Below are 25989 nucleotides of genomic sequence, written 5' to 3'. Positions count from 1 at the left end.
CTTTCCAAAGGTTGGCAAATCATCAACGCTACTTGTACCTTCGACATTGAGATTCTAAATACATGGTTATTAGTGGTGTTGAACTATTCACGAAGACTTTCAGCCAGGAATATTTGCTCCTTTCTATTGACTGTCTTCCGTTGAGTTTTCCCTGCATTATGAATCGACGCAGTTTGTATTTGTCAACTCTCATAATAAGGTTTTATTGTTTTAATAGTTATTACCACTTCTTTTTCTCTTTTCATGTATCCTAAGACCTTCGGTATTAGCAATTCTCTGTTTCCATGAAAATCGTAGTATTCTACAATACAACCAGAATTTAAAAGCATATAATATTTGCTTAATGTCCTTCTTTAGTGTCCATATTCCATGCCGTAGTACAGTACTGACAGTGCATAGCATCTCATAAGCCAGACCTTTAAGTATAGACTTAGATCTTGATTACAGAATGCTTGTTTTATTTTCATAAACGTACTCCATACCTTTTTAATTCTTATCTTTATTTCTTGAGAGTTGTCAACATTTTCGTTCAAAAAAGTACCTAAATAATTATATTTTGTCACTATCTCAATTAGCTGGTTTATGTATAAAAGATTAACTCTTAATTGATTTGCTGCCATGCTGCCCAAGCTTGTCTTCTTCTTCGTCTTATCTCGGCTGGCTGAATTTCATGGCCTATTTTAATTATTTCTCCTAAATTACATATTTTTCTCCGTTTTCCAATTTTATGTCGTCTATGTCTATCCAATTCATCGTCGTTACTCATCACTTTTGTCTTTGATAAGTTTGTTTTTTAAGGCAACAATTTCCAAAGCTGCTTTTAAGCACGGCATATGTTTTAGAGCAGATGATTTTAGTACTTTTATTTAAAAAAAATGATATACGTTATAAAAGTGTGATTATAACTAAGTTTTTCTCTCTCTTTCTTCAGTCCTGACCCCCTGGAGGGAGTGTAGTGGTCATCGTGGTGTATTGTCCATCTTCAAAGATCTATGTCTCTAGTCATTACTTTTAACTCATGCATAGGTCTTTTGCATATTCCCGTAATTTAGTCGATTCATCTTGTTGGGGATCTTTCTCGCGATCTTCAGTCTTCTATCTTTCCTTGGATAATAAGTATTTCCATGTTTTCTGTGTCTGCTCTTATAACATATTCAAAGTATTTTAATTGTTGAAGATGGACTTTGCTGTAAAGCTGTTTGTTGATCTTTGGTTCATTTAAAATTTAATTATTTATCCAGTGGTATGTCGAATGAATCCGTAACATTCTTCTCCAACAGAACATTTCATTAACGTCTATCTTTTAATAATATTGGGAATATTAAGCAGCTGATCAACCTCATTTTTAGAGTTCGTGAAATTTGGGAATCCTTCCATATTTTGGCCATGTTTTCTACAGCAACTTTTGCTAGATCACATCTACGTTTTATTTTTTCATGTAGTGACCCTGTATTTATGATCAGTGATCCCAGATATAAGTATAAGCTTACAACCTAAAACAGGGCAATCGCGGTTATGTGTGTATGATTGATATGTTTAACTGTAGACCAAATATTTAACTTTCTTTTTTAACCAGTCGTTTTTTAACCAGTTCTTCTACTGATATACTAATATATTAAAACTATGAAAAATTACTAATTTGGAAATTATAACCATTTAAGTTATATTTCGTTACAAAGATCATTAACAATTTAATCGCATCGTACATACATCTACTGACGACTTTTGTCATTGACCAATTTACTCTATTTGCATAGACAATAAACGCATGTAGACTCTCGATGAATAAGTTATGTACTGAGAATAACTGGTTTAAGAAATTATTGTAACTATTACAGCAATATTCATCAAAAAATATTCTTTTTAGGGTCTTGTAATAAATTATTATTTTAATTATGATATATAATATGTTTATGTTTTTAATAGTAAATAGAAGTAATCATTTGTAACTTATTACTTCTTCTTTTTCTTCTTCTTCTTTTTCTTTTTATGTAGACATGACTCTGTCTGTTTTCAATGTGCCTCCAGTAAGTTGTCGTTCCATAGTTTTCGTGGTTTTCCTACTGATCGTATTCCTATTGGGGAACCGTCTGTTGCCGTCTTTACATTTGTTGTCATTCCACTTATATGATCGATTCATTCTACTCTTCTATTTCTTACCCAGTTCTTGATGTTCTCCACCTTACATCTACTTCATAAGTTGTGTTCATTTCTAAGTGTTTTCATCTCTGATGTTTCTAACAACATTTTTGTCCTCTTTGTGTCAGGTCGTGTTTCTGCCGCGTTTGTCATTAGTGGTCTGATGACTGTTTTGTATATTCTGCCTTTCATTTCTTTCCCGATATTTTTATTTCTCCATATTGTTTAATTCAGGCAGCCCGCGGCTTTGTTTGCTCTATTCACTGGACCTTCCACTTCAGTTTCGAGCTTTCCGTAGCAAGATAATGTGGTGTCTAGATATTTAAACTCCATCGCTTGTTCTATTATCTGACCTTCCAGCTTCAATTTACATCTTATCATATTTGCTGCTATAACCATGCATTTTATCTTTTTTAGGGAAATTAACATGTTAAATTTTCTGGCGATTATATTAAATTGGTGCAGAATAACTATAATATATGTAATATGCATATGATATATGTAACTATAAGAATAATTAATAAATCGTCTATTTTTGATGAGTAGTATATGTTATGAAACTTCTAAGAAAAATAATATAAATTCCAATGTATAATGTACTTCTTCAACGTTGCTTCTTGTTGCATTGGAATCATATTATTCCATCTCTTTCTACTCGACTTACGCTTCTTCTTCCGATAGATAGCTTACCTTAAGCAATTTTAGTTATTCAACTTTCTGAAATTCAGCTAATGTGACTATTCCATTCTTCCTTTTGAAATTCTACCAATTAATTTATATTGTCTTTCCGGCATGGGTTTCTGTTCTCTCTTCTTGTTGATCTGTATATCGGTATCTTTCCTTATTCTTCCTATGATTCTTATTTCACATGTTTCCAGGTTCTTTTTATTATGCTAGTTTCTGGTCTCGTTTAGTGATTTAGGTCATGATTCGTCGTTAGCTCTACAATCCTTTGTGGGTGTCTTAACTTGTTCTATGATTTTCCGTCATTCTGATCTGTTCCTTGATTTTCTTTTTCCAGTCGGTAATATTTAGAGTTACTAGATCTTGTTCTACTTGTTTCATCTATCTAAGTTTGGGTCTTACCCTTTTTTTACCTTATTCCTACTGGTGCATGTCTTATTATTTTCTTAAATATTTCATTCTCCTGCATACGTTTCACATGTGTTGTCCAGCGCAAATTACTTTACATCTCTTTCTAAAACTTTCATCTCTTATCCGATCAATCAAAGATAAAATTCCAAATGAACAACTCGAAGTTTATGAAATTCCTTGTGAAGACTGCGCCCGATCTTATATAGGCCAAACAAATCGTAGAATCCAAAATAAGATATATAAACATTCCATTTCTGTCCGCCATTCCGATTCAATTTCAGCTCTAGGTCAACACCATCTTCATACAGGACACAAAATTGATTTTGAAAACTCAAAAACCATAGTCCACGCCCGCTTCTATAAACCGAGAATTATCCGAGAAGCCATAGAATTGGAAAAAGGCCAAATAGTCTCAATAAAAGAGATGACAGCATACGGTTACCTTCGACATGGAGACCTCTCATAAAGAAAATATCGCCTGCTCCAACCGCCAATCAAAATCCTACTATCAAAAATGTTCGCGCCAATTACCACGCTAACCCACTCGCCAACCTTCACCCAAACCACGTTACCATCGACGGTATAAATGAACTGTCCTCTTTCCCAGTAGCAGTAATGTATTGGTTAGTGATCAGTGTAGTAGTGTCTGGGGGTTCGGGAAAATGAGACATCAGAAGCCCTGAAGAAGACGTCAAAGAGGATATCGAAAGCTCGACACAATGATAATCTACGCGGTTCAAGCCGGAAGACTGTTGAGTTTAATATTTATTCTTGTGATAGTATTAAAATTTATTAAATTACTTGCCTTGGAAATGCTTGCTGATTATAACCAGGATATTGAAGTTGCGGATCTCCATATTGAAAACCTCCTGGTGCATAAATTTGCTGCTGTTCTAACTGAGGCTGCTCTTGAATGCGAGGTTGTTGAAGTTCTTGAATTCGAGGTTGTTGTATTTCTTGTAGCGGTGCTTTAACTCTTACCTCATTTTGAATTTGTTGTGCGTACAGTTGATCTTGAAGAGTTTGATCCAGAAGAACGAACACCGGCCTTTGTTGATATTGTTGATTATTGTTTTCTGCAGGACCTTCTTTGGGATACGCTGATGTTAGGCATGCAGTAGCCAGAAGAATTAAAAAGTATTGCACCATGTTTATCTAAAATAGAAATTTTTTGTAATTACTAACCGTAAAATTTAGTGTTACAGTGTTTTAAGAGTTCTGGTTTTACAATGGTCTTATTTTGGGAATGGTATCAAGTACATAAAATATTTTTAACTGTCTTTTGAAAAATATAGCTCATAAAATGTATAATAAAAACGTTTATTAAGATTTTGACCTCCAAATGGAAGCGGTTGTCACCTTGATATTCAAACTTAAGTCGGAACTTTAATAAAAAGTGTTTTTTTTTCAATTTGTGCGGTATTTCGCTCAGACGTTGTTTTGTATCGCATTATTTTCACTATAATAACAAAAATTCATAAACCTCGGCCATTCTTATTATTTCAATACAAATAATTAGTAATTGGAGGCAATAATCAGCAAATGATAGTGTTGTTCTTAATGGGTGACAGTGCAGTTCCACCATTATAGTATATTCAAAAAGAGAAATATCTCTTTCAGAGTGACTCTCAAAATTTTTCAAAAGTGATTACTAAAATTATAATGCCAAAGCAAACAAATATCTGTATTTTCGGACATACCTACTTCCATGTTTAAGCTCATAATACAATACGGTAATAAAGTTTGGATACAGAATAGACTGTTTGGATATTATAAGTAAAGTTATATGTTTGTGAGAAATAGAAAATTCAGAATATAAAATCATCTTGTTCGTTGGAATAACATGGGTATGGTTTTATAGTCTCTTCTGCTAGTTACCTATAACCCATATTTTCTCTTTTTTAATTAAATACTTAGCGGCATCTGTCCAGTTTTGTTGTCAATGAGTGCTTTATAATTTCATGAAGATCCTTCATTTAAAATGTTTTATTGTGTCCAGCCATATAATCCTTGTCCATTTTCTGCAGGAAGCATCTGAATTTATATCTTGTTATTTTATTGACTACAGTACTGCAGCTATTATTAGGACGAAAAAGCTATTACAAAGACTAATAAATGAATGAGATAAATGTCGGGAAGAAAGATTTCTTTAGCTGAAACACGTCAAACTACTTTTTAAAGATGGAATAGAACGTGTTGTAATCATCTTAAAACTTAAATAATGAAACATGTGTCTATAGCACATAATGGGAAACATCCGGTCTCAGGGACCCGGCGCAAAAATATCTGCATAGAAACATTGATTTTGATTTTGGATGCATAATTTTATATTTTTATTGATAAAAGAAAATACTGATACTAATAATGTGAAAATTTATTTTTTAACACAGGTATACTTACAAAAATATTAAAAAAACTTAGAACTATTTTAAGTAAAAACACCGATTTTCAATAATTACTACCATTAATTATAAAGTTAGACTCCCATTACAGTACAATTATTGCATACTTTTCTGCTGCACTGTAAGCAAAAAGGATCGCTATTTGTACATTTTATGCATTTGTATGACTTTCTTCTTTCTTTCTGAGTTCAAAACATATACTAATCGTGGTTGCGCGCGTTAAGGTGCGTTTTCACCCAGCGCGCAAAATGTTTGCAAACGCTTGCGAATGATTGCAACTGTTAGCAAACAATTTTATTTGGTTGCTGTAGACAGATTTCAGAACGCTCCCAAACAATTGCAAACGTTTGCAATTGTTTGGTACGGTTCCGTCGGCTGTCGGTACTTCAAAGGGATTCGTTGTTCGTGCGTGTTTGGTGGAGACACTAGGTTTTATAGTCTATCATAGTAAAAAGGAATAGTTTGTTTTCGGTGAGCGATTAGTCGTGACTTATTTGTTTTTTTCAAAAAAATGGAATGGGATAATGAGAAATGTTTAGAAATAATTGAATTTTACAAAATGAAACCAGAAACCTACAATAAATTTAAAAATTCAACGCCTGGTGTGAAATAGCAACAGAAATAGTGTGGACGAATCAATTAGTTCTATTGAACTTCTCCTTTTTAAAAAATTTTGACATACAAAATCTACGATTTCTTCTTTTTTTATATTCTCGTTTCTTACTAACTCAAATATGATTATAAAATTAGTTGTACATATAACTTCTCTTCTCGGAGCCATTTTGTACAAACAAGACGAAACGATGGCAAATGTTTGCAAACTTACTCAAATTCTCGAGTTCTTGTTTTTGACAAACTATGCCAAACATGTGTTGGCAAACATTAGCAAATATTTGCTAATGTTTGTGTAGATGTTTGTAAACGTTTTTGGTGAAAACGCACCTACATGCCTCGGCAGTTGATAGAAGCATATTTGGGAGGGGAGAACCGAGAGTTGCCAAAGTTTAGCATAATGTGACACTCAAGGTCTTAGAGACCGGTGTGTCCGTTTAAGAGTTAACAATATAATAATTACTAACTTCGACCAGGAGACGTAATCTATAATACAATAAAAAAAATAATTCAAAACAGAATGGGTAAGTTATGATTGGACTTTATCAGTAAAATATATCCTAATAAAGGACTTAAAAAGATTTCAAAAGTAATACTACGATCAAAAGTGATAATTAACAGAAACTACGTCAAGACCTGAACATTTCTCACTGTCTATATTTTGAACCGCTTCGGTTAAAAAAGAAAAACCAATAGCCGGATAGCAAATATTTACCAACTTGTTCAATTACTTACAAAACTGCAGGCCATATGATTGTAGTAGTTAGGTGCAATTATTCAGTATATAATTTTAACATGAATATGTAGGAGGTATATTACACATCGAATATAATATCGACAATTGTCGTATATCGTGAATTTAATCAAGTGAAACTGGGTGACAAAGTTGATAAACAACAACGGGTTGACTAATATTAGTAAATCGTTAGCAATTATTGCTTAAACTATAATCTTTTTAAAGAGTTATTTATTATTTTTAAAGATGGACCTTTTTTTAAAGTATCTTTGCCAAAAGTTCTCTTCAGAAGCTAAACTTAAAACTTAAAGGCGTCTTTTTAGGACCCGACATTAGCAATAGGATGTTCGACGTAAACTTTAAAACCACAGTAACCATAAATGCGAAAGAAGCATGGGTATTATTTAAACAAGTTGTTACACAATATTTAAAAAATGTAAAAGATCCAGAATAAGGAATATTGTAGCTAACATGTAAAAAATTAGGATGTTTGATCAGCCTGAAAGTTTACTTTTTGATTACTTTCCGGAAAATTTAGCAGGCGTTAGTGAAAAGCAAGGTAAGCGTTTTCACCAGGATATTAAATTGATGGAAAAACGCTACCAGAGCCACTGGAGTACTAACATGATGGGGGACTACTGTTGGCCACTTTACCGAGAAGCTCTACAAGCGACTCATCGCAGAAAAAGTTAAACAAGAAGCTTTAAACAAAAGAGGAGGGAAAGAAAAAACAGGAGGGAAGTATAAACCAATTTCATCTGTCTAGTAAAATCTACATTACTACACTGTAGGACGCTACCTGTATAGACAAATAACTAATATTTCAAACTGTCACTTCAATAGAAGCATTAAATCAAAGCTTAAGATTAATATAGAGTTGATAAAAATAAACACGATCACACAACCTAAATATATCTCTAGATTTATTTTTGTAACCATAATTAATAATTTCATAAATCAGAAATGCAACTTTCCAACATAATAGTTTACAAATACTTTCGATTTTTCCTGACGGTATTCACATCCTGTGACATTATTTTCAAGAACATTGTACAGAGAATTATCCAATTATAGTATAAACAATGTATTTACCTATTATTCACATACCATTTTCTTTTTTGTCATTGATCACACAAAGTATTCGCTGGTTTATTGGCGTAATTGATACGTAGAATTATATTTAACCGAAGATGTCTCTATAATTCTGTCCATGTTGCGTAAACGATGTAGAGGTTGATAAAACTGTAATTTAATGACATCCTGTACGCGTCAATTTTATTAATTACTGCAAATAAGAGAAATAATCAGTTATTAAATTCATTTGGTGTCCTTCCAACGTTATCTGTAAACCCATGTTGGAAAGGTTATATGCCTGTGATTTTTCACAAGCCTATAAAATAATTTTTACGTGAATTCTAAACAATTTCTTTTATTTATTGTTAAATACAGCAATATGTCCACAAGAAGAAAATTGTAAGCAATGCAGTTTATTATTAAAAAATATTTTTCTTTATGTGCATCTCTTCTTTACTATCCTTAACTCATAATATGACCAAGCTAAAGAAATTAGGTCCAGAATCGAAATTGCTTGGTCCACATTTACCAAAATGAGATCCTTAATGTGCTACTGTGATTTGAGTTTAAAGGCCAAGATGTGGATAGCGAGGTGCTACCTTCTCAAGATGCTACTATACGGAGTCGAAGCCTGGATACTGATGCATGCTACTGAAAAGTAGATCCAAGCCTTTGAGATGTGGCTCTACAGGAGGCTATTGCAGATATCTTGTCATGTAAACCATGTCACCAATGTCGAAGTCCTACAGCGCATGAGATATGAAAAACAAGTGCTTAACTTAGTAAAACAAAGTAACTTTCAGTACGTAAGACGCAACGAAGAAAGATATCGAATTCTTTAACTCGTCATGCTGGGCAAAGAATTTGGCAAACGGGGATCGGGACGCAATTGTATCTCAAGGCTGAAAAAACTCAGAAAATATTTTCAAGTGACTTCCGTTAAACTGTTAACAAAAGAGCTGACTTCCGAAGAGATGTTAACAAAAACCTGATATCCTTGATGATCATTAACACCCGGATCTGATAAGGCACTGAAGAAGAAGGAGAATCTCTCCCTAGAAGGGATAGTCATCATGGAAGTTCATTGGCTTAATTTGTTCCTCCAGAAATTATGTCTTTTTCCTCGTCTTCTTGTTAGCTGTGTTTTTCGTTGCAGTATCACTTAAAGTACGTTGTAATGATTGTTTTACATGATATGTCCTAGATGATGTAATTTTCTAATATTAATTCCTTGTGATATTCTATCCCTCTCAACACATCGACATTAGTAACGATCTGTCCAACTTATCCTCAGTAGTCTTTTGTAGATTCCTAGTCCAAATGCCTCCAATCTCTTCGTAATGTCCCTTTTAATGGACAAGCTTCCATTCCGTAGAATTACACAGAGAACACATAGCATCTAAGCAGTCTTGTTTTTAAAATCATTATATTATCTCTGTTATAGAATGCTCTTTTCATTTTGTTGACGACAATTTCTTGCTTCTCTTATTCTTGACTTAAGTTTTCGACGTACACATTATTTGTATTAATCATTGTTCTCAGATATTTATACTTTTGGACTTTCTCTATTTGTTCTCTATGTATTGTCAAGTTTTTCAATGTTGCAAAGTTTGTTATTACGCTACACTGTGTTATTTATTGGAGATCTTCCCAGAATTTAGCTATTAGAACAGTGTCATCTGTAAAATGGTATTTTATTGATGGGTCGACCATTTATTTTTTACATTTGTCGTTAGTTCTTCGAAAGTTTCGTTAATTATTTCTTCTAAATACATATTGAGCAGTATAGGGAATAAAATAAAATCATGTTTGACACCTCTTATAGTATCTATTTCTTTTAAAGAAACTCGTTTTCTTCTTTTAATATATTTTAATGTTCATACAATTATAACACTGGTCAACACACATTTTGTGACAGGGAGATTTTTTGGTATTTTCACTATCTTTTGGCATTCTAAAATCAAAATTTAAAACAAAATGTGTTCATCAATCACCAATCTTTAGTAAGCAGCAATTATATCTTGGAGAATAGGTAGATAAGTCAGATATCAATATTGGGCCATGCCGCCACTGTGTATATTGTCGTCGCAGGTTTAAGACAAGTTAAATCTTTCTATGCAAGATGTAAACAGGTCATTCGATTTTATCATCGAGTTAGAATCTATGGAAGAGGCATCACGTGACTAAAAACGACCTTACTTCGGCCATATTGTTATGATCGTTGTGTCAGATCGTGTATGATTGTTTACGTTTGTTGTTTTTAGAATAATTTTTAGTTTTAATACTTTTATAGTAACTGTAATATTATATTGCAATAGTAATAGTAAAAGCATACTAATAGTTTCTTGTTCTCAACGTAGTTGCAGTAGCAGTAGCTATGTTGATAAAAAATCTTCAGGAATAACATTTCATAGGTTAGTATACAAATATTTAAACAAAGTAATGCTTGTACTTAAGAGAATAAATTAATAGTATTTATAAAAAATCTTATAAGTAACGTAGATCAGTTTCTCGATTAATTTTTCAGTCCTCACAGTCCGACACAGACCAACTCGTTTTAACTGACAAGAACCACGTGTTCAAGTCGAGCAAAGAAACATGTTGCTCTTTAAGTATTAAATCTTTACCCAATGTCATCGACCTAGGGTCACATTAGAATTTAAAGTTTGAAACATTTGAAACCATATATTGATGTCACAGCTACTTTTTTAGTGTTAGCTTCGATTACAAAAGAAGGCACTGAGGATGATCTGAACGAGATCGAAAACGTCACGTTATGCACCTGTGTAAATTTTGACGATACTTTTTTAAAAAAAGTTTTAAATTAAATGTTTTATACTTACATACAAATGTAAAGTGTTTTACTTCTGTATAAGTTTTTTAAACGATGGTATACAGCCAACTACTTTAATTTTCCCATTAATTTTTACAGCTGTATCTTTCTCGTATTGTCTTTGTCTTATTTTTTTTCCATTCTCTTCAATTTATATCTTTCAAGTTATTGCTCTTATCTAATATTCTATCCATTTTCGTATCTACTAGGTTTCCGCATTCCTTCAAAAATAGGGTGGTGCCCAAAAGTTTCTTTTCTTATTTATATTTACCTCACTCACAAATCTCTTGTAGTCTAGCTCTGTCGAACACGGACCAAGACACTTCTACCAGACTGAAGCCCATAACGTAGTATCCTTAGTTGTGTAACCGTGTTGCTAACGATCAGAGTATTTTCCATCTTCCATTAAGCATATTTCTCCACAGCCTAACAGTGGCATTTATTAAGCTATACTTCTAATCAATGTGCATCTTGTATTCCTACGTTTTAATCAATTTATTTCCCTTAATTTTAATTTAATTTCTAAACTCTGTTTTACCCTATTTGTCGTTACCTCCTGTCTGTGACCTAAAGCTGGGCATTCACGTTCCGACTTGCGGTCCCACTTAGTAGGACTACTAGTTGGATATTCGTCTCCACTCACGTTCAGATCCACTTGCTATATAACTAGCTGTCCAACTTCAGTTATAGTTTGTTTTCACGACGGTGTATATCGCTTAACCAAAAAATGTATCGAGTCAACACTACGCAAAATATAATTAGGAGGAGGAAAATTGCAGCATTGTGCTTGTTATCCTTACCATTTGAAAAAAAAAAAACAGAAGAAAAAATGTTGGATGTAGAAATTATTTGTTGATCGTGTGAACTATTGTGACACAAAATTGCTCAATGTTAAAGATGAGGATGATTACAAAAATTACCTCAGAATAGATAACTTCACTTTTTCGCTGTTGCTGGAAAAAGTTGGTCTACTAATTTCCAAAAAAGATACGGTCATGCGTGAATGTGTCAGTACTGAACAACGCCTTGTAGCAACTTTATGCTTTGACGTTTGGACTTCCACTTCGGAAATCGTTATCAAAATATTTCGAAGTTGAAGTCGAAAAGTCAAATAAATTTAATTTCTAATTAATATTCAGACTTATCTTCAATTAAAATAGTAAATTTGCATAAGATGCTACAAGAAAATAACTTCAGAACAATATTAAGAAAGTTACTTCTAAGTTCAGTACAACTATGATTTAATTTTCGTTGTTTGTTGATAATTCTTCTATAGCCAATCCGGAGTATTGGAAATTGTACCTGTGTCGGAGTGTTCGAACTCTACAGAAAGGAAAATAATTTGCCCCAACAAAAAGTAGATGATGACGAAGAATCGTGTATTTTAATAGGGGTAATTTTCGTGCAATTGAAAGTTTAGTTTCTATTAAATATTTGCGAACTAGGGATCTTTGCGTAAAATAATTCATAGAAATCTCATACCTTACAGGTTACGAAGGTCAACTGACTGAGGAAATTTTCGATCCGACCTGTGATCCGACTTCCAACTTCACTATTCACGCTTCCACTTCGTCGCCAGTCGGAAGTCGGACTTTCAAGTCGTCCCTCTAGATGTTCAGACTCGTACCACTAGTTGTCCAACTAATCCAACCAGCCCACTCACGGTCCGATTTCAGATCCAACTGCTGAAATTGGACCACTAGTCGTACTAAAAATTGGAACGTGAATGGCCTGTTTAGTCTAGTTTGTCTTAAAAACATTGACTTGATAGTTACCTAGACGAAAACCGAGTGCCCACGTGTTCCCTATTTTTCCTCAATAATGTTTGTAATGCTCCTAATGAAAGGTTAAAAAGTATAGTTTTATATTATACTGGACAATCTTCCATCTGTTGTTTAGAAAATATTAGCGTGTTGTGACTGGCTGTATGACACTTGCCTATGTAAATTTAAAAAAACGTGGTGTTATTTACAACTAAATGGACTCTTCCAACTGTTTACTGTGACTGCAAACCACGAACCGTTATTTCGTGGCTCTATTTCCGTGGCTATTTCCGTGTCGTGGCTTGATTTTTATGACGCTTGCCTCAGCACATTACTATAGAGAAAAAGTAATATAACGCCAGTATTGAAGCTTCGCTTAAAAAAAACACGTGAGACAAACAAATATTTCGCACATAAACATAAAGGACGTTTATGAAAAAGAGTCTTCTCATCCCACTGCAGTCCGCGAAAACCAAACTGTAGCAAATACTGTATCAAAGTGTTGTGAATCATGATGTAATATGATTTACATTTCTTATGAAGATTTAAACATTAAGGGCTTATTTTATTTTTTCACGTATGTTCTATATATAATGTTTTTAGGATATTAAAATATTTGTTTTGTATACCAAAAATTACTGTAAGGTTTCGCCCTAATAAATATGTTAAATTAACCGGTAAATGTGTTAACGAGGAAGGTGCTACAAATGTTCATATTAAGTGGCATATTGTTTGTACAGTTAATGCTCTTTGACTAATGGTTATATTATTTTTAAAACATGATTTATTTTAATTGAAATTTAAAAGCATAACGTATACTAAAGTGTTTTTACGATGTCAAATTGTTATTGTTCGCAAGAGCATTGGACAGGTAATTGCACTTCAAACTACTTATACCGCCCAACTCTGTGTAGACTAGACAAATTAGCAAGGAAAAAGCCTTTTTCGTGACACTCTTTGATACAGGTATCTAATAACTGGTTTTGATAAATTTGGTAATAACAAGATGTCATAAACAAAATATGCATAAGATTAAAGTCTTGTTTCATTATAAACAATATATAAACAATAAAACACTGAAAACTTTGTTTTCAAAACTTCCACAAAATTTATTTTAAATTCTTATCACTACAGCTGTTTCGACTGATTGCCTTTCTCAAGTGATCTGTTTTTGGCATGGGTTTACACTTTATAGTCTCTAATGAAATAGGTTGAGGAGGGGAGAACTGTTTGTCTCAAGCTGGTCATTCAGAATTATATCTGTGTTTTTTAATTTGTTGATTTCCATAGATTCTAACAAAGATAGCTTAAGGCCTTTATTTTGAATGTGGAGAATTTTAAATTCGTCATTAAAAGAATGATTATGATCTAGAAGGTGAAGTGCGTATGTAGAATCTGTTTTTCTATTATTGAAAGCCCTTTTATGTTCTGCTATTCGTTTATTAAAATTTCTACCTGTTTGACCAATGTAAGTTTTTGGGCAGTCGCCACATTTAAGTTTGTACACACCACTGTGTAAGTGTTTTTTATGTTGGCTCTTGTTGTTTTTAATATATTTGCCTAGGTTGTTATTTGTTCTGAAAGCTGGTGTTATTCCTTTCTTTTTTATGTGTTTGGCTATTTTTGTTGATATTTTGCCTGTATATGTAATCGAGCAGAAGGTACTGGGTTTTTTCTCTGGTGGTGGAAATAGTAAGTCAAGTAAGTCATACAGCTCCGTCATATAAACTTTCAAAAAAACTGTTATGAGATTATTTTAGAACACACTAAATTTTCACCTAAATTTACCATAAAAAATACAATAGAACTAGTCAATAAAATACAACATTTTCAGTTACCTAACAACTCCAGATTAATTTCATTTGACGTAAAAAATCTTTTTCCTAGTATCCCTCCTACAGAAACTTTTATTCTAGTAAAAAACCTTTTAGACCAAAATAGTACAAATCCAATCATTACATCTGAAATTTTACATCTTCTTGAAGTTTGCATAAACCAGGACTACTTTGAATTTAATAATGAATTATATACAAATAACAGTGCAGGACTTATAATGGGCAATCCTCTAAGCCCATTGCTATCAGATATTTTTATGGATCATTTAGAGACAAAGATTTCAAAACATCCCATATTCAAACAGTTTTTATATTGGTGGAGATACGTAGACGACGTACTGATATGTTTCACAGGAACTAACAGGTAACTCGACCAATTTTTATCGTATATTAATTCTCTTCATAGTCATATTGAATTTACAATAGAAACAGAACAAAATCAATCCATAAATTTTTTAGATTTAAAAATTACCAAACTTAAAAACAAACATGACTTCTCCATATTTCATAAACCTACCCATACTGACACGACTATTCACAATTCATCATCCCATCCCACACAACATAAACTGGCAGCCTATCATAGTATGTTACATAGATTAACAGCAATTCCTATGTCAAAATACAATTTTGAGACAGAATTAAATATCATTAAGCAAATAGCAGTAAACAATGGATACAACGAACAAACAATTAATAAAATGTTAAATCAAAAACTACACAAGAAAGCCCTGAACTTAGTATTTCCACCACCAGAGAAAAAACCCAGTACCTTCTGCTCGATTACATATACAGGCAAAATATCAACAAAAATAGCCAAACACATAAAAAAGAAAGGAATAACACCAGCTTTCAGAACAAATAACAACCTAGGCAAATATATTAAAAACAACAAGAGCCAACATAAAAAACACTTACACAGTGGTGTGTACAAACTTAAATGTGGCGACTGCCCAAAAACTTACATTGGTCAAACAGGTAGAAATTTTAATAAACGAATAGCAGAACATAAAATTGCTTTCAATAATAGAAAAACAGATTCTACATACGCACTTCACCTTCTAGATCATAATCATTCTTTTAATGACGAATTTAAAATTCTCCACATTCAAAATAAAGGCCTTAAGCTATCTTTGTTAGAATCTATGGAAATCAACAAATTAAAAAACACAGATATAATTCTAAATGACCAGCTTGAGACAAACAGTTCTCCCCTCCTCAACCTATTTCATTAGAGACTATAAAGTGTAAACCCATGCCAAAAACAGATCACTTGAGAAAGGCAATCAGCCGAAACCGCTGTAGTAATAAGAATTTAAAATAAATTTTGTGGAAGTTTTGAAAACAAAGTTTTCAGTGTTTTATTGTTACATAAAATGAATTTCCATCAAGTAACGGTCGAATCCATCAATTATTTAATATATAAACAATGTAAAAGCGCTATTTGATTTTAAATACTAAAGGTGAAGACAGGTAAATGATATGGAAAAGTGACACAATTTTATTGAAAAAGCATAGTTACTCCCCTAAAATGAGAATTTGCAAAGTAATGTTTGTTAATTTATTGCTTTATTACGGCAAAATATCTTCAAAAGTCGATATTTTGAAAAATATTGCTAACTTTTTTTTTAAATACAAACAAATTTTAATTTTGCGTGATAATAGGGACAATATCATATGCAGATGACCGTCTTGTTTGATGGTATTGGAATTAGCTGGATAAGTAGGAAACATACATACCCACCACTTAGAATTTTGGGATCTACGCTAATTCTAAAACCTAAGCTCCTAGGAAACTGGAAGGGTGTACAGTCTTATGAGAGTTCGAAAACTTGAAAGCATAGTAATTGTACTGGTGCGTGACTCAAGATTTCCGAAGTAAGGAACTAAGGCTCGAATATGGCACACACTTTCTATCAGGCTCCCTGTACAATTACTATTCGCCGAATTAGAGTACGTGCTCTAGGAATTGCTCGTATTATTGGTCCAACGAATATGGATTCACAGCTCTACCAACGAGGAGATCTGTACTAGGACGATTTTTACACGAAGTTCATCCAAAAGCAAATAAAACTGAAGAAGCTCTTAGAAGAGATTTGGATGACTCAAGTACAACGCAAACTTCAGGCATAAAAATTTCAAGAAATTTCATTTAACAGTTGTTGCAAAATTGAAATTGTTTATCACAGAAAGCTTTTATCTACAACGCTATTATGCGTAAACTATTAAGTCTACATGAATTTTGAAAGTACCCAATGGAAGAAAAAGGCTTATTTTATCAATTAAATTTATCATGTAGCGATTAAAAAAATTATCTTAAATATTGTAAAATAGGTTTACAAAAGTACTGTGATTTTAAGCTTATAAACATTCTAAGTAACTCAAATGCATCAACACACAAACTTAATTTTTTTTATTCAAAATTTTTACACGAATACAAAAAAATACAATAACCTGCGACCTTTAGAACCCGAGTTAGCCCTTTTGTATTTTTCAATTTTACTTACCAACTGAAGTTGGTCTGTGTCATTTTAACTGACAAGAACCACATGTTCAAGTCGAGCAAAGAAACATGTTGCTCTTTAAGTATTAAATTTTTATCCAATGTCATCGACCTAGAGTCACATGAGAATTTAAATTTAAATATGTAAAACCATATATTGATGTCACAGCTACAATTTTAGTGTTAGCTTCAATTACAAAAGAAGGAACTGAGGATGATCTGATCTAGATCGAAAACGTAACGTTATGCTCCTGTATAAATTTTGACAACACTTTTTAAAAAAGTTTTAATTCAATGTTTTATACCTAAATACAAATGTGAAGTGTTTTCCTTCTGTATGTTTTGTAAACGATGGTGTACAGCCAACTACTGGGATTTTCCCATTAATTGTTATTTTTATTGTTTATATTTAAAATCACAGCATTTGCATTTTTGCAAGCCTATTTTACAATATCTAACGTAACTTTTTTAATGCTAAAAAACTTACAGCACATACTTGATAAATGAAAACAGACATGTTAGAGCATGCTGGACGAGCCATAAAGCCTGTAATCAACATCCCAGTGTATGATCGGGAATGTAAGGTGTATCAATTCTCATATCCCCATGTAATGACTCGCACCTGGTAGGTTATGTTGGTCTTCACAATTTAGTTTCCTTTAATTTGTCTTGGTAAATTACCGTTTATATTTGTTATCTTCCTCCCTTGGCCAACTCTTCATTTTCCGACCACGAATGGCTACTAGATTCCCAAGTGTAGACAGTTTAAAAAAATGTTTTCCATTACAGATTTCTTTCTTCCCATTACATTGGAAAAATCAGGTTAAAAAACCGGAAGTTATGGTGGGAGCAATCGTACCAAGAAGTAAATGGTCACACGAATCGTGGCCAAGAACGATTTCCTTGGGACGCCCAGCGAAATTTCATTGACGATCCCTATTCATATTACGGCCAATTTTTATTAGGTACTGTAGGTATTGATGAAGTAAGATCAGAAGAGAAAATCTAACGAAACTCCGATCAGGCTACTTGTGCTATTATAAAGGAGAAGAAAAATCATTTATTGAAGGTTTAGTCTATACAAAAAAAGGCTAACAACATCTTATCGATAAATCAAATCTTCTTGAAGAAGAAGATAATGACTTAACTTCATAAAAATAGAGACCAGACAAATTTAGTCATTTAAGCCACCTGTACAAGTTGTTTAATGGAATAATAAATACAAGAATGGAAAGCAAACTTGGAGTCCTATTAACCTAGAGAAGAAGCAGAATGCCAAAAAAGATACGGAAACAATGACCATCTCATCATTATCATCATTACCTCGACAACCCCTTCTAGGTCTTAAACTATATGGGTTAAATCGCGATAAGATAATATACCAATTGGATTAAGAGGCGAATAGAAATTTTTCAGAGAAAAGTACGTAGCTTCAGCATTTGCGAGAGTGTTTTTCACAAAGGCACAGAAACATTATTTTCGAAGTTCCAACAAAGAAAAATATTACCGCGGTAACTAGAAAGAAAAGGTCATATGGATATAAGTAAGTAATAGAAATTTTTTAAAGCAATTTGCGCAGTAGAAGACACTTAAACTGGAAAAACAAGTAAACAAGGATGTCAGATGTTATGTCAGAAAGGATGTTCTAAAAACAGAAGGTTACCTACTATCCATTTAAATGTATTATTAAAGATCCTTTTAAGTAAAGCGACAAATGCCGATATATAGTGTTATGATGTTTTATTTGTGAATGATGAGCAATGAGTGTTTTTAATAATATATATAGGGTTTTTATCGCGGTTCTCAAAGAATTAGTTTGTAAGCACCTTTTGAAATTATCTTTATTATATCTATTATGAAACACACATATATCTAACATAACCAATGTAAAATTTAAAATAAACTATCTTTAAATTAAAATTCTTATGAAACTAATTAAATTATATAGATAATGTAAATTTTAAACAAACTATCTTTAAAATTGAAATTCTTATGATACTAACTAAATTATATTAACAAAATTTTGTACCTTTCTTTCACTGAATGCCCAAATGAAAATGTTCTCCAAAATAAAGATTTTAATCACCACTCAATGTCTTCGTTCTCAGCCTCGGTTATCCTTGTTTTTGTGAAATTACTTTTTCCAATTATCAGCTTCCACCAATTTAAAATATTTTTCTTCTTAATAGCATTTATATTTATTCTTCTTTTTAATACACCAATATCCAATCACCAAATATTATATAATTTTAATTTTCAATTGATACTTTCTTCCATTATCCAATTACCATTTTTAAATAACATAATTTTTAATCTTCAATAATATTATCTTTATACTGTTTATTAATCTTCATTGAACTTATTATATTGACCATCTGGACCTTCTGACTGACTATCTTGAACTTACTGAACAATTGACTTCACTAACTAAATGTGTCTATCTTCTAACTAACTTTCTTACTAACTGACTGGCCATTTTGAATCCAAATCACCGAGTATTTATACCTTTTCAATCTTCCAGAACCATCTGGCAAGAAATCCTATTAGAATTGTTCTATTTCCTCCATATGAATGTTCTCGAAACAGTATATGTTCGATTATGTCCCATGGTACAATAAATATTCATTGTACCATGATTATGTCCATAGACATAACCATATTCGAGAAAGTTCTACCGTAAAGAAAGGTTAAATTCTGTATTCTAGAGAATTCCTTTCTTTTCTATCGAGAATTTTGTTGACATTTAGGCTTTTCAGATCAGAATATAAACTTAAATCAGTGACTATATGTAAACTAAACATTTTAAACTAACATTTAACCCTATTTCACATTCGCAATTATTAATTTCTCTAACTGTCATTTATTCCGAGTAGGTATATTTGGTTGCCTAATCACATGGCTCACTTAAATATATTTACAATATTATAATTATTAAAATAAAACTTTTTACACTTATTATATGCTAATTTCTTAAGAATACCCTCATATAAATAATTTTTATAAAATTCTCTAGTATATAACTTATTAAAATAACCAAATATTTTTTATATCTAACATTATCTAGTATGTAACTTATAAATTATTTTCTTTAAACACTATTTTTCTTTCTCCTATATTCATATCATTTCAATAGATATCAAACCCAAGAAACCATTCAATATCATACCAGAAGTTGTTAGATATTTGTCGGAACTTATTATAAATAATGGCATGATTTTAGCGAAGATACTTCATAAATTAGCCAACTCTTAAAGGCTCTTAAAGGCAGGTTAATAAACTAACTAGATAAATAATGCTTATAACTGTAGCCATAGCTAATGTAAACTACCCGTATTCCTTACCTTCGTAGACTATAAAAAGGCATTTGGTAGTATCGATATGTGGGCCATACATACAACAAGCTATTCATAACTGTAAAATAGATTCGAGAAAACGCAGCTATGATGATTTAACTAACCGAAAATACAAATCCCATTCCCATAAGGGATTAGGTCAACACGGCGATGTAGTATTTCCAAAGCTGTTAATCTAAAACCTCAGATTCGCCGATGATATCGGGATTATAGCGAGCACAGTCGAATAACTACAAACTATAGTGGAGGAAATCGCAGACAGCTCCCAATACGTTGGCCTAAAACTGAATATGATAAAAACAAAAACAATGACAAACACAGACGACCCCAGACAAATAACTATAAATAGAAATTAAATACAAGTCCAAGAATATATCTACCTAGGGCGAATTCCGAAACTTGACAACAAGAAGCAATGTGTGGAAATCAGTAGAAGAACAAAACTGGCATGAGCAGGATTTGAAAACTAAAGTTGTATACTCAAGAACCGCAAAATACCTTAATACTTGAGAAGCCACTTGTTCAATTAGTGCATCTTTTTTCTCGTGACATATGGTTGTTAAATCTGGACTCTTACAAAGGCAAATATAAACAAACTAGCCACAATAGAGAGAGCAGTGAAAAGGACAATTTTAGGTATACGACTGTTTGATAGAAAGGGCAACTACTGGGTAAGATAAAAAACAAAAGTCCAGGATATCACAACAAAAATTTGGCCAACTCAAATGAATCTTCGCAGGCCACACTGCTAGACACAAAGGCCAACGTTGGAACGCCAAAATACAACATTAGACCGCAGATGAGACGGGTAGATGATATCAGGAAAATAGCTGGAATAAATTAGACATCTATTGCTCGGGGGTAGAGATCAATGGAAGGAGTTGGAGTAGGCCTATATCCAACAATGGACGATAGAAGAAAAAGAAAAAAATAGTGTGTACTATTATTAAGATTTTGTTGAAATTGCCCATATTAAAAAAGACGACCAGATTCTGTACTTAAAATATGTTTAAGGAAGAACCAGAACATGCTTTATAGAAACACGACTATAGCAATAGATATTACAAAGTGCAACTTTAAATTAGAATGGAAAAAGTAAAAGTCGTCAAGTCAACATCAAATTGTAAATTAATTGTTCAAATATGAAAGGAAAACTTCTTTGGCGAATCCGAGAACAGTGATAAATTAACGTTTTATAAGAAAGGAGATGGTAAAACTTAAACACTACTCTAAAGCTAACTACAGGAATACTAACAAAGAAAATTAACGAAAAAATAACATTAAAAAGAGAACAGCAAAGATTCATAACAGGTAAATCATGTATATAGGTATCTTAAATATAGATGTAGTGTTAACAGTAATACAAATAAAAAACTAAACCGATGAGAGATATACTAAACCAACATGTATGTGCTTTCCAGATTTAACTGTGGCTGAAACGCATTTATTACACAAGGATATACAGTGGCGATATTTTACGAGTACCATCACTTTAAAGACCAAAACCTTTTACTCCTTCACTGTATATGTCATTTATAAAATGGATAATAAAATTTAGATCTTTTTTTAAAATCCGTTTAATTTTCAGCTCCTACTGTTAATAAACAATGAAAATATGATTTTAAGAAAACAACGCTATCTTGGTTCCAATTAGTCAGAGGTTTGTTTTTTTTTGGAAACTGTGTTGTCTCACCAGCTTTTTATTAAGCCTACTTACAACCAGGTGACTGGAAATAAATGTCAAAGTTATTATAAATGTTTATAAGCTAAGGGGTCAGCATTTTTAAATAACAAATTATTAACGTGTTGAAGTTGTTTTTAATATACCTTAAAAATGAAGCCTTAAAGAATTGATTGCGATTTACACGATACCTCTAGAGTAAATGTTCGGGCAAGTACATTTGTTTAAATAAACGCTTTCTGGTATAAACAAATTGAATAACTTATAAACTATTTTATAGATCTGTACGAAATTTAGCACACTTTAATAGCTCATTAATTGCCACCATTTTAAGTAGTTATATAAAATGTCATTAAGATTTATAAATTAATGCAAAAATAAGGGTTTTTTTGCAATTATGTCGGCCAATTGTATATGTTTCTTAATGTAGAAACTCTAAAAATTAACGAATTTAGGCTTACAGGCAAAAAATATTTTTTTCACTTTTTAATATGGATTTTTCAGCATCTACTCCTCATATACCTTTTAGAACCATTAAATACAGGGTGTTTCAAAAAGGTATGCCATAAATTAAATCACGCATTCCGGGGACAAAAATAAATTGATTAAATCCAACTTATCCTAGTACAAAAGTGTACACAAAAAGAGTTACAGCCCTTTGAAGTTACAAAATAAAAATTGTTTTTTTGCATTATCTCCTAATCTACTTGACATTTTGTAATAAAAATGGACACGTTACTTTCTTGTTCTGAAAGCGTTTTCCATACAAAAATGAAACAACAAAATCTAAGCACACAGAAAAATTTTAAGGGGTGTGTGCAGCCCTAAATCCCCCCAAACTTTTGAGTACGTTCAAATCAAATGAATTTTGGGGCATCATTAGTTTAACACATTATTTTTAAAACTTTTTTTGCCTCTTATCACTTTTTCGAAAAACTATTTTTTTCCTAGTTGGCCATAAAATTACAATTAGTTTCTACGGATAGAATAATTACAAACAGTTCCATTAATAATAGTCAATAATTTGAAGCTATCATTTATTGTGTGAATAAGATTAATATTAAAAATTTTGAAATTAAAATGACCTACACATTTCAGGAAATGGCAGATATGCATTTAACTTTGGGTAAGTTGGATCAGATTAAATTATGATTTCAATAAACTATCGGGAATATCGTAGGTGAATGTCAAGGAAATAGTGCAGCAGCCGCAAGGCGTTATGCAGTAAAATACCCCAATCGAAGTACACCCGATAGACGATTATTTCTGACCATTGATCATCGTTTACGGAAAACGGGTACATTCCAACCGCAAGCTGCTGGCAATCGTGGTCGTCCAATAATGGATGCAACTAATGAAGACATTTTAGAAATCATTGGGGTACACAATTACAAGGGTAATAGCTGCTCAACGGTTCAAGAGTTATTGGTTGAAGATTATCCTAAAAGGATTGGATTTTGCGATTGATTGTTAATGAAAAACACTCTCAAATGAAAATATTTTGTTTACCGACGAAGCTACCTTCAGTAGAAATGGAATAATAAACCATCATAACGAGCACATTTGGGACGACAATAATCCTCACGCCAAAAAAACGACTCATCACCAAAGGACTTTCAAAGTTAATGTTTGGGCAGGAATTGTGGATAACAATCTAATAGGCCGAGTATTTCTTCCCAACAATTTAAATGGTGAATATTATTTGCAGTTCTTGGCAAACGGTTTACAAGAGTATTTGGAAGAAGTGAATATTGCAATAAGGCAAAATATGTAGTTTCTACAAGATGGCGCTCCACCGCATTACAGTAATGAAGTTCGGGAATACCTTTGCAGGCAGTATCCTTGTCGGTGGATTGGAAGGGGTCGTGACGCACCTATTTCTTGGCCACCCAGAAATCCAGGTCTTAACCCCATGGACTTTTGCTTTTGGGGGTTTATAAAACAGAAAGTGTATTTTGTAACAATAAACGACGAACAACAATTGAGGGTTAGAATAATTGAAGCTGCAAATCAATTTTGTCAGAAAAATATGATTTTTCAACGCATTCGGTTTTCCTTATTAAAACGATACCGTATGTGTATTGAAGAAAATGGGTGTCATTTTGAACATTTATTGTAATATCATATTTATAGAGGTTATAGACATTTTTTGTACTTGTTAATTCATTTATGCCATTTATTTAGTTGCACGTAATTTTTTAAAGGTTAATGAAAAGTTTTTTAATGCAGAAACTCTTAAAATTATCGAATTTAAACTTATAGGCAAAAAATATTTTTTTCAATTTTTAATATGGATATTTCAGCATCTACCCCTCATATACCTTTTAGAACCATTAAATATTTGTATAAGATTTTTTCAGCTTTTTTTCTTCCTTGACTGGGATACATACTATTTGAAATCATGGACATGAATGTACTTCATGGAATAAGAAATAAAACAATAACAGACAGGGAAAGGAACGATAGACAAATGGATTAAGAAGAGAAATACTGAATGGAAGCAAAACATAAATAGAATCACTGGTAATACAGAAGTAAACTTAGCAAGAGATAAATCACCATTTGAAAGAAGACCAAGAAAATTGGCCAAACAATTTGGTAACTGAGAAATAAATCAAAGGACGAACATTTTTATATGCCTAGAAAGCACAGTAAAAGAAAGAAAAAAATATTGTAAATTACAATGGGAATACAGAAGATACAATACAGAAGTTTAATTAGTCTGAAAAATCATAATTTCAGCAACAACAACAATAATTATTTAGTTTTGAGAGGGGTGAAGTCTTTTATGGAAACTTTATTGTAATGTTTTTCGGATTTTATTTGTGAAGAATATAATTGATATTAAATGTTATATAGTAATCTTAAAAGAACATGCCTAAGAAATCGATCATACGAAATAAATATTAAGAAAATATTGTTGAAATAGATAAAGATAAAAACGCAAAAGAAAACATAAATTCTAAAAATCAATGGGAAGTATTATCATTCCCTGACGGCATAGACTACTATAAAAGTTTGAGTTTGTTTTAATACACTTATTGTTTTTATGAGAATAAGTTTGATCAAATTTTATTCAATCAGATAATTCATTATATCAATTTGGTTTTGCAGTTATAAGTAGTACCATTATTTGTCAAAAATTGTTTAAAACTGTCCTAATAATTAATTAATTTGCTAAAAAATCGGATGCATCGTCCGTTATTTAAATGTAATCTCAAAACTTACCGATGGTATAGTACGACCGGTACTATCACTTAACCGAAATAAGAACGCACCAGTGGAATAAATGAATACGCAACCGACTTCTTCGATACTGGAGGACCACATGGGACCATCGACCTCTTATAAAAGCCCGCAGGAGGGGAGGAGCAATCAATGTCATTTGACGAATCATGATGGATTTATTTTTTTGACAGTGCATCTTTGTTGTTTTTAAATTTACCGGTATTAATTTGTTTTTTGTACAGGGAGTGCCACAAAACACCGACGCAAGTTATCAATCAAATGGGGCCTTAACTATATGGTAAACATTATAATTAATATTTATGCGACCCCCCTAAGAGGTTGGTATGAATATATTTACTCTTAATTGTTTTAGTTTTTTAGTGGTTTAAACCAAATCTGTCACGTGCTAACTTGGCGATTATATAGATCGTTAGTTGTCTCGGTGATGAGCTGTTTGGAGCTAATTTTGTATGAATTTAATTTTGATGATGGCCTTAGTGGGATTGTACATTAGTTTTTGCCTTTGTGATCAAGACATCGAAGCCGAATGACATTTAAATGAAACATACTCTGATCAATTTTGTAAGGGGTCCATGAATGGAGCCAAAAAAAAAACAAAGAATTTTTAATAATACATTTCATAAATATTAATAAATAAAATGATACCGAACACACGTTTTTTATCAAACTAGCTTTAAATATGTCTGACGTAAACTGGACATAAGGTAGCTATTT

General features: G+C 32.1%; 1 protein-coding gene across 1 annotated transcript in view; it reads right to left on the bottom strand.

Annotated features, from left to right (window-relative positions):
* Positions 1-25346, bottom strand: part of LOC140445795 (uncharacterized) — a 65323-nt gene extending 39977 nt beyond the window's left edge. The window contains exons 1-2 of the mRNA XM_072538142.1: positions 25255-25346; positions 4040-4389 (exon numbers count right to left, since the gene is read on the bottom strand). Of these exons, the coding sequence (XP_072394243.1) occupies positions 4040-4383 (344 nt within the window). The 5' untranslated portion in view covers positions 4384-4389; positions 25255-25346. The remainder of the gene's footprint in view (positions 1-4039; positions 4390-25254) is intronic.
* Positions 25347-25989: the final 643 nt, after the last annotated feature.

The sequence above is a fragment of the Diabrotica undecimpunctata genome, chromosome 7 (genome assembly GCF_040954645.1).
Source record: "Diabrotica undecimpunctata isolate CICGRU chromosome 7, icDiaUnde3, whole genome shotgun sequence".
Lineage (NCBI taxonomy): Eukaryota > Metazoa > Arthropoda > Insecta > Coleoptera > Chrysomelidae > Diabrotica > Diabrotica undecimpunctata.
The sequence above is the reverse complement of the archived record's forward strand: the minus strand, read 5'-3'. Positions and strand labels throughout refer to the sequence as shown.